The 9,903-nt window shown below is 52.9% G+C and overlaps 1 protein-coding gene across 3 annotated transcripts; it reads right to left on the bottom strand.

The window, feature by feature from the left end:
• Positions 1 to 315: 315 nt before the first annotated feature.
• Positions 316 to 9,124, bottom strand: SELENBP1 (selenium binding protein 1). 3 transcript variants are annotated; one of them, XM_023519391.1, is made up of 12 exons: positions 9,053 to 9,124; positions 5,923 to 5,979; positions 5,529 to 5,775; positions 5,228 to 5,413; positions 4,189 to 4,309; positions 2,723 to 2,905; positions 2,289 to 2,467; positions 1,805 to 1,883; positions 1,596 to 1,717; positions 1,257 to 1,349; positions 988 to 1,106; positions 316 to 693 (listed from the first exon to the last, which is right to left on the bottom strand). In XM_023519391.1, the coding sequence occupies exons 3-12, from the start codon at positions 5,562 to 5,564 to the stop codon at positions 531 to 533; spliced, it is 1,281 nt and encodes a 426-aa protein (XP_023375159.1). In that variant the 5' UTR covers positions 5,565 to 5,775; positions 5,923 to 5,979; positions 9,053 to 9,124; the 3' UTR covers positions 316 to 530. The 3 variants fall into 3 exon arrangements, with proteins under 3 accessions (XP_023375159.1, XP_003800420.1, XP_023375158.1); XM_003800372.3 differs by having other exon boundaries at positions 5,663 to 5,775; XM_023519390.1 differs by lacking the exon at positions 9,053 to 9,124 and adding an exon at positions 8,965 to 8,991 and having other exon boundaries at positions 5,663 to 5,775.
• Between the last annotated feature and the right edge of the window lie 779 nt (positions 9,125 to 9,903).

Genomic DNA, 9,903 nt, shown 5'->3' with positions numbered 1-9,903 from the left:
AGCCCAGGAGTTGGAGGTTGCTGTGAGCTGTAATGCCACGGCATTCTACCCAGGGGGACAGCTTGAGGCTCTGTCTCAAAAAAAAAAAAAAAGGTTTAAAAACACTGCTTTACAGTCTCCCTTCCATGTCTCCTTATGACAGTTACCCTAGAATCTTCAGGTTCCGCCTGTTCGTGCCAGTGAGATTCTGGCATCATGAGGATCATGTTGGAATCACTGGTGTGAACTAGTTGCTATGATCTGCCCAGTGTCCTCTTCAACCTTTCACACACAAGAGCGGAAGCGTGGGCCCCAAGCCCCAGAGATAAGGCAATCTGAGGAGTAGTTTCACCTGTTTATTCCTTGGTGCTCAAGGAGCAAGAAGCAGCTATGGTGAGTACATGAAGATGCCGCTCAGTATATTTCTAGAGACTCAGTGGCCATAGTGGGACAAGCTGCCAAGAGTCAAGGGCCGAGAGAGAGTAGTGTGAAGCCAGGTCCCTGTGGAAGTGGGGACTCTGACTGTGAGCCTGGCTCATGAAGGGTGGACTTCAGATCCAGATGTCAGAGCTGCAGTCGCCTCCAGGGTAACGGAGCTCATGGGCCAAGGCTGGGCCGAGGGGCTCCTTTCCGAAGTCCACCAAGAAGTTGGGGTTCAGCTTCAGCCCTCCCTTTACTGTGTCTACATCAATTTGCAGCATCACAGAGCCTTCCCTGGTGGGAAAGGAGAAGGGGCTAAGGCAGTGGTTCTCAACCTGTGGGTCGCGACCCCTGTGGACTGTATTAAAGGTTTGCAGCATTAGGAAGGTTGAGAACACTGGGCTAAGGGAAAAGTCAGAGGTGACCATCCTCCTTCCTTCCTGATTTATTAGAGTAGGAGGTGGGTTCCCAGGGTAGGAACAGGGTCTAAAGGGGCTGTCTGTCAGGTGAGGTGCAGATGGGGTCCCTGAGGATGACCCCTCTGGGAGAGCAGGGCTGGGAAGGTGAGCCCAGGCAGCTGCCTCTCACCTGATGAGATCAGGATAGAACTGTTTGTCCCAGGCACTGTACAGCGAAGTGGTGACATAGAGACGCTTCCCGTCTAGGCTGAGCTGGATCATCTGAGGGCCTCCAGCCACCCGTTTCCCCTTGAAAAAAACAGGGGTCAGACCCCAGGGTGACACACAGATCCTAGGAGCCCAGGAACAACCCCAACCCCCAGAGTATGTGCACATGCTGCCCCCTTATTCCTTAAGCAAGGGTTTGAGGCGTCCTAGAAGTAGAGGCAAGGCCCTTACCTTGACCACTAGGGGTTCTGGCTGGGACTTTAGTTCCTGGTCCTCCAGCACTTGCACAGGGCCTCCCTTGACAATGCTGCCCCCAAGGAAGATCTGGGTAGGGAGGTGAAGAGTATAGAGACAGTGTGGAAATGAGAGCAATTTCCTGGGGTCCCTCCCTCCATTCTGACACCTTCTCTGTGCATACCCACGGGGCTCACTCACAGTCCTGGGCCTGCACCATCCTCTGCCCTTATTTTTGTTTTTCCTGAACCTCCTCTATCATACCCCACCTCGTTCATACCCTCCATCCCAGTCTCAGACTCTTCTCTTTCCTTCCTCCCCTAGTTCTATGCCCACCTGTCCAGCGAGGCGAGGGCTCTGTGGATCTGACACGTCATACTGCCGCAGATCCCCATGCAGCCAGTTGCTGAAGTAGAGGAAGCGGTCATCCAGGGATAGCAGGATGTCAGTGATCAGACCTTGGGGAGTGGGACGTATGAGTTCAGAGCCTTTATGGACTTGTTTCTCGGGCCAGGAATCCAACCCCTGAGTCTCTAGGTACTCACCGGGCATCTCAGGCAACATCCAGCCCTTCACTTTTTTGGGGGGCACCTGGATCACCTTCTCCACTGACCAAGTACCTCCCTACATTGGGGGGAGGAGGGAGGTAGGGCAAGGACAGGAGGCAGAGAGGTGAGATTCTCCGAGTTGGGGGCTGGGGGGTCAAATAGGGTCTTCTTGCCACTAGGGTCTAACTCTGTGCAAGCCCCATAAGGCAGGGATGGTGTCTGCTCCCCCACTGCACCCCATACAGTGCAGTGGCCAACAGAGAAAGCAGCTCTCTAGTTTTTCAATGATCAAATAGACATTGACCAGTTAGGATGCAAGTGGAAACTGGCCTGGCACTGAGAGAAGAGAGGCAGAGTGTGTGGCCTTGCTTTTTGTTGCTGGAGAATCCTGGCCTGATGGAGGCTGGGAGCCCTGTTATGGAAGTGAAGACAGGGTGCTGACATGACTGGTAGGAGCAGAGGCACAGAGGACACATGTCACCTCATTCTTGTAGAAGCGCTGGACAGTGGAGCTGAGGGCACAGCCCACAAACCCCTGGGCAGCATCTGGGTTGTGCAGGAAGCGGACCTCCAGGGGGATGAGCCCATCCTTCAGAGGCAAGGTCTGCACGATCTCATGGCGCTGCCAGTCCCACACATGTAAGTGGTTCCCATATAGCCCTGGGATGGGGTGAAGCCGAGGATGGGCTCAGGATCAGGGCAGGAGGATAGGGGCAGCAGCTGGGACAGGAGGTTGAGAAACGGGTTAGAGGGACCAGAGACACTGGGGCAAGTCTGGGTGTGCAGCACATCCTGGTCATCACCCTGAGAGTCCGGGCCACATGGGAAAGTGAGAGGCTGGTTTGGAGTGGGTTTTAGAGCAGCAAGCAGTGGGTATGGGTCCAAGGTTCCTGCCTGTGCACGGGGGATTCTCACCTGCCTCCACATCAGCGGGGTTGAAGCCATCTCGTAAGACTCTGGGGGCTGCCCACTCGGTGCTGACCATGACATTGTGTCGAGGCTGGTACCAGTAGTCATAGCCCAGTGGGGCAGCACCCCCAGGCCGCTCCCATGTCCCCTTTACTTCAAAAGTCTCCCCATCCAGCAGCACAAAGCCCCCTGAGCAAAAAAGGAAGTAGGGACAGGTAGAGGCACCAGAGACACAGCCCCACCCAGGCCCACCCCAGGACATCCAGGAACCTCTTGGCTGTCGCCTGCCCCTCCCCACACTGGGTTTGCCAGCTCCTTATATTCAAGTGTCCAAAGGGTCCCACCCAGGGGGCCAGGTGGGAGGCGGGGGCTTCTACTCTAGAACCCATCAACCTCCTCCCTTTCCCAGACCACAGGGGACATTTTTCTCACCTTGAGCCAAGAGATGTGGTTCTCAGCCACCCTTACCCTGCCTCTCACTTTTGGAGATTTCCCACAGTCTAAGCCCGTTCTGCCCACCATGTTTTTGTTTTTGTTGTTGTTGTTTATTTGTTTGTTTTTGAGACAGAATCTCACTATGTCACCCTTGGTAGAGTGCTGTGACATCACAGCTCACGGCAACCTCAAACTCCTGGGCTTAAGCAATTCTGTTGCCTCAGCCTCCCAAGTAGCTGGAACTACAGACGCCCGCCACAACGCCCAGCTAGAGACAAGTTCTCACTCTTGCTCAGGTTTGTGTTTTTTTTTTTCTTTTTAATGAAACAGTTAATGTGTATTTATTTGTAATTCAATACAATGCCCAATATGTGGCTGCCTTGCTTAGTATGTTAGGGCAACTTACTACATCCTTGCAAATACAACCAGATGTCTACTCCTGGCTGTTCTTAAATCTAGGACTATCACCTTCTTCCCATCTCCTGGAAAAGACAATCTAATGGAGTCTGGTGCGACAATCTGAGCTGGCTGACCTTAACTGATGACAAGCCGATGGTGGGCAGGTTCTGATGAGACACATGAGGCTCTGAGAGAGGCTGCACAAAGTGGTGGATAGGACATAGATTCTGGGGCCAGATTGCTGGGTTCTAATTCCAGCTCTGGGACTTATTAGCTGTGTGACCTTGGGTAAGTTACTTAATCAATCTGTGCCCCAACTTTCTCATATGCAAAACAGGGATTGTACTAGCACACAATAGACATTTCATAAATGTTGGCTCTGATCATATAATCTGTGTTCACATTCCCCTTAGCAGGCTGTTCTGACTATAACTTTCAACTGAATTAAACAGTCAAGGCTCATCTCCATAGAAATAATCAAAACAACTGAAGTTACTTGCTAACTTTAAAACATTGGACAGGATCCAGCCCATTTGTTTTCTTGGGAGGTCATTCTGTTCTGCCCCCAGTTTGTGATCTGCTCCTCCCACATTTCATAGCTGTGCAAGTGTCTATGAGAACACACAGCCTGTGAGCACCTTTGCCATTGCCCTGGGGGTCTCCCAGGGAGCTGATCATCACCTCCCCGCTGGCCAGGCAGTGGCTGGTATGCAGATAGGCGAGCTCACACTTGGCATGGATGTCCTTGGGCTCAATGACCTAGGGAGGGTAGGGAATGATGTCAGAATCTTGCAGGGATGGGAATCCTTACTCCCATACTACCCTACTTCTACCTGTCAAACCTGCCCTCTTTTCCTTCAAAACACAGACACAAATCTCCCTGTAAGAATGTAGCAAATAGTCAGTCTGATAACTTCTGCGGAACACCAAGAGAAAGCCAGAGATTGTTAATAATTCCCCAGGCTGGCTCTGCGCCTATGGCTCAAGTGGCTAAGGCACCAGCCACATACACCTGAGCTGGTGGGTTAGAATCCAGCCTGGGCCTGCCAAACAACAATGACAGCTGCAATCAAAAAATAGCTAGGTGTTGTGGCAGGCTCCTGTAATCCCAGCTACTTGGGAGGTGGAGGCAAGAGAATCGCTCGAGCCCAGGAATTGGAGGTTGCTGTGAGCTGTGATGCCATAGCACTCAGGGCGACAGCTTGAGGCTCTGTCTCAAAAAAAAAAAAAAAGAAAAGAAAAGAAAAAAAAATTCCCCAGGCAGAAAGCACTGACTTCTTCCCTGTCTGTCCTAGCATTGGCTGCCTGGTGAGACCATAAGCTCCTCCCGGGCTGGGGATGTCAGTGTCAGCAGCAGCTAGCAGTGAGTGCAGGGCCCCCAGAGGGTACTAAAATGCTCAGAGGAAGGACTGCAGACTTCTGCCGAAGAGCAGTCCTGAGCTCATGACTGGGTGGGGAAAAAAGGCTTCCTCTCTCTCTCCCAGACTAAAATAGGAAGCCTTTTCCTTCTTCTTGGGTGCCCTGGCCTTCGGGGCTAGATGGTGACAACCCAGTAAGCCTCGGTGACTCTCCCCTGAGGTCTGACTTCTCTCCCTGCTGCTGAAAGAGCCTGAAGCTGCTGGTTCAGGGCTGGCTCCTGCCTGTAGGCTGCCAAGGGCTGCAGGGCAGAGGACATACCTTATGCAGCTTTGGTGCCCGGGGCTCAGAGCCCACATCTATGATGTAGACTCGAGAGGAGATGAGGCCCGGCAGCACCAGCTTGGAGCGAGACTTGGTGCTGTCACTGAAGCAGCTGCTGCACGTATTCCACCCTGAGTGATGTAGCTCGTCCTTCAGGTTGGGCATGGGCAGCCGGTGGATGACCTAGGGTAGGGGACAGGGTGCTGCTCATCTAGGCCACGCCTCCCTGCTTTTGGAAGAGGTGACCCCTAGACTCATTTGGTTTTGCAATGCAGCAGGGGTGGAATTCAGCACTCACCTTGTCCCTGGCGTAGTCAACAGCCAGCACAACCATATCCAGGGAGGGCCAAGAAGGATGGAGCTAGGGAAAGGCAGACCCAGGGCTGGGGACACAGGGGTCTCAAGGTAGCTGGTGCCTAAGTCTCGCCTCACCTGGCAATACTGGGGAGACTTGGGGTCCACATCCACAGTGGCCAGGTAATCTGGGGCCTCAGTGCCCGTGTTTCGGTAAATACAAGGCAGGTAGACAATCTCCTCTCTGGGTCCTGGAGGGTGGAAAGCAAACAGTGGGAAAAAATGGTGGGGGCAACACTGGGTGTGCCAGAGGGTGGAGGCCAGGTCTGAGGTACCCCTAGCCCCACCAGCTGTGGACTCAGTAGGAGGGCGCCAGCCCTCAGACCCTTAGCAGTTACCTTTCATGGCTTCCAGAGGGGTAGGGTAGCCAGGTCCACACTTCCCACATTTTGTAGCTGCAGAAACAATGGGCAGGTTGGCCAGGCCCTATTCTGGAGGGTGAAGGTCCCTTCCTACATCCCCACAGGAATGTGAGGGTGTGGAGGGAAGATCTGGAGAGACATGGCCTGTGGGACAGACAGTCTGGTGGGGCCCAGGGGAGGGTGGGAGGAGAACAAGTGCAGCCGAGGCCGAGTGGGACAGGGGTTAGGACACTGAATTGGACCATGGACCAGCCACGGTGCTTGAGCAAAGCACTCAACCTGCCCCCCTAGCCTCAATTTCTGCATCCTTTGTAAAAAGAGGACAGTAAGAACACCACAATGGACTTTCATGAGACATAAACAAGAGAGTGTTGTGCAGACTTGGTGGACCCCAAGGGGAGAGCTGCTTGGGACAGCTCTCGGGCAGTGGGGTGAGGCCTGCTAGCTCCCTCACCCAACTGTCTAGACCAGGGGCTGGGACGTTCCTGCACTTCTCTCCTCTGGGTCTTGATCCCTGGCTGCTAGTCAGGGCCACCTGGATGTCCTTAGGCTAGTTCCTACCTCTGAGTGGGCCCAACTTTCTTGCTTTCGTTTTTTTTTTTTTGAGACAGAGTTTCATTATGTTGCCATAGATAGAATGTTGTGGGATCACAGCTCACAGCTACCTCAGACTATTGGGCTTAAGTAATTCTCTCGCCTGAGCCTCCCAAGTACCTGGGACTATAGGCGCACACCACATGCCTGGCTATTTTTTGTTGTTGTTGTTATCATTGTTGTTTAGCAGGCTTGGGCTGGGTTCAAACCTGTCAGCCCCACCAGGCCTGGTGTACGTGGCCAGCACAGACTTTCTTTATCTGTACAGTAAGAGTTTGGCCCAACTCTGGAGAGCTCAGAGGCCCACCTACTCAAGATAGGGGGACAGCCCTCCCTGTTCCTGGAGTCTGGCAAGAAAGGTCATATTAATCCACAGGACTAGAGTCAGTGCTGTGGAGGAGGGCCTCAGGACATCACAGCTGCCAGGAACCCAGTTTCAGAGTTTGTGGCCTGCTGCAGGGAAGGGCTGAAGAATAGCCCAGAGGGAGCCACAGACTGAAAGAAATCCTAGAGTGATGCACACAGGCCTGAGCACGTTCTCCTGCCTGTCCCAGGTGTCTGGTCTGACCACTGCCCTGACAACAGGGCTGCAAGTGGAGATCCAGAACCAGGAACAGCCAGAGTGGAGCTTCCACTTGTGCCTGGGACTCCTACCTGTGGCATAGAAGGGAGTTAGGAAGCTGGGAGGCAACCACAGCATTTTAAAGTCTGGAAAACCGGTTTCAAGTTCTAGACTTGACCCCCACTCTGTCTGTTTTCTCTCCTTCATTTGCTAAAAGGGGGTAATAATAACATCCTACCTACTTCTCCAGGTAAATATGAAGGTCAAATAAGATAACATATTCAGAAAGTACTTCCATGAAAGAGAAGTGTTACATAAATATAGGCAAATAAGACAATGTATTCCCAACCACTTTCACAGAGGTGAGTGTCGTATAAACATGGGCAGGGCTGTGGCCAAGGAGGGAAGAATGCCAGGCTGTGCTTGACACCCCAGGAGGAGGCTGGGCAGGAGGCAGGGTGAAAGGTCCACTGAAAAGGAACTAAAGAGACTTGTTCTGGTACACAACCTTGCTGTGTCAGGGCTCCACACAGTATGTCAGAGGATGAGGAAGAAGGTTGTTGGACACAGAAGGGAAAAGGAGATTAAAAAACTCCAAGACACAGGCTGGGTGCAGTGGCTCACTCTTGAATTCCCAGCACTCTGGAAGGCCAAGGTGGATAGATTGCCTAAGCTTAGGAATTCAAGACCAGCCTGAGAAAGAGTGACACCCCCATCTCTACTGAAAATAGAAAAACTAGCAGAGCATTGTGGCTGGCACCTGTAGTCCCAGCTACTCAGGAGGCTGAGGCAGGAGGATCACTTAAACCCAAGAATTTGAGGTTGCTGTGAACTCTGATAGCATGCCACTCTATCGAGGGTGACAGAGTGTGATTCTGTCTCATAAAACAAAACAAAACAAAACAAAACAACTTCAAGACACCAAGACAGAGATATAAACACTAACTACACAGCCAAAAAGAGACCAAGAAGGAAACAAAAGGGCGAAGGAGTTCCACAGCATCTGCCCACCCCAGCTCCCCGGACCTCCAGCATTCCTTAGGGTCAGGCACTCCATCTCCATGCCACTCAGGTCCCAGGGAGCAGCATTCCTCTTTCTGAGAAATACCCCCTGGCTTAAGCATCTCAAGCGAGGTCTGAGCTTCTTTGGGTTTGAGATGAATGTGAGAGTCTTGCTATGTTGCCCAGGCTGGTCACAAACTTCTGGGGTCAATTGATTCTCCCTCCTCAGCCTTCCAAGTAGCTGGGACTATAGGTACACACCACTGTGCTCAGCTTCAGTAGAGTTTCCAAGCAAGGCTGGCTGTTGGGCTTTCTGCCAGTCCACGGAAAAGCCAGCTCCAAGGGGGCAGAGACCTCAACATTCCCAAGCAAACCCAGGCTCCTTCCCAGCCTGCTCAAACTCCTCCTGGGAGTGAGCTCCAGGAGCTAAGGGGTAGAAGGGTAGGAGGATGAGGGACTTGAGGGGTGAGAACTGAAACAGGTCTCAGCAAGAGAGTGAAGGTCCCTGATTTCCCTTCCAAAGAGAATAGTTATGTGGACTAGCTAGAGAGTAACTGGGTCCTTAGGCTTGGCTTCCCTGATCCTTGGTGTGAGAAATCAGGGTTATCTCTTTCCTACATGCAGGGCCAGGGACACAGAGGCATCTTCTGAGAAACATCACCTACACCCCCCCCCCACCTAATTTTTTCAGCTGCAGAAGGGCTCCCTGGCCCCAGCCCCTGCTGAATGGAGCTGGGTGGGAGCACACCCTTCCCAGAAGTCCTGCTGTCCTCCTTCCTCGGTCACTTTGGCTAAGCTAGGAAATGCAAGGAGTAGAGTGCAGGATAGGGACAGTACATCAGAGTCCACCACTCCCTTACCTAGCTGATCCTCCAGGTTTTGTGCCCTTTCCTGGAGGTAAGACCTTCCAATTTAGGGGTAGGTGGTGCTGGCAAGCCCCCTCCTTACCCATGCTGTTGGTACACTTTGGTCCGGAGAGTTTTCAAAGAGCAGGCAGAGCCGATGAGAGGCTGTCCTGGTTTCAGAACGCTGTGCAGGCAAGGGGCAAAGGGAGGGATTTATATAGCCAATCAGGCCTAGGGGAGGGAGGAGGTGGAGGGAGGGCTGGGCTGCAGCCCAGGGTAAACTGCTCAGGGCAACTGGCCAGGAGGCTCTCAAGTGGCCTGGGCGGCCAGTGTTTGAGTTATGGAGTGTGTGTGTGTGTGTGTGTGTGCAAGCCTCTGCTCTTCAGTGGGTGCCTGAGTATGTTTGAGATTATTTGGGTATGTGGGTGCTCTTGTGTACCTATGTGTGTGCCTACATGAATGTGCATCTGTGCCAGCATGTGAATTTGTGCCTGTGTGAGTGGCAAGTGTGCCTGTGTGTGCACGCCTGTGTCTGGCACTGTATATGTTTGTGTGTGCCTGCCAGGGCACTAATGCCTGTGAGTATGTGCCTGTGTATGTGTGTGGGTGTTCTGGTGGCTGTGTGCATGTGTGGTGGTGGGCCTGTGCCTGTGTGGGGTGTCCAGGTGGGCCTGTGTCTATGTGGGGATGTTCAGGTGGGCCTGGGCCTATGTGGGGGTGTCTGTGTGGGGGTCCACGTGGGCCTGTGCCTGTGTGTGCCCATGTTCTGTGCCTCCAGATACTCAAATGTGTATCGGGACCTGTTTGTAGAGACGAGTCTTACTTTATCGTCTTTGGTAGAGTACCATAGCATCACACTGCTCACAGAAACCTCCAACTCCTGGGCTGAAGTGAGTCTCTTGCCTCAGCCTCCCACGTAGCTGGGACCACAGACACCCACCACAACCCCCGGCT

The sequence above is a fragment of the Otolemur garnettii genome, unplaced genomic scaffold (assembly GCF_000181295.1).
Source record: "Otolemur garnettii isolate 467f Iridium unplaced genomic scaffold, OtoGar3 scaffold00174, whole genome shotgun sequence".
NCBI lineage: Eukaryota > Metazoa > Chordata > Mammalia > Primates > Galagidae > Otolemur > Otolemur garnettii.
The sequence above is the reverse complement of the archived record's forward strand: the minus strand, read 5'-3'. Positions and strand labels throughout refer to the sequence as shown.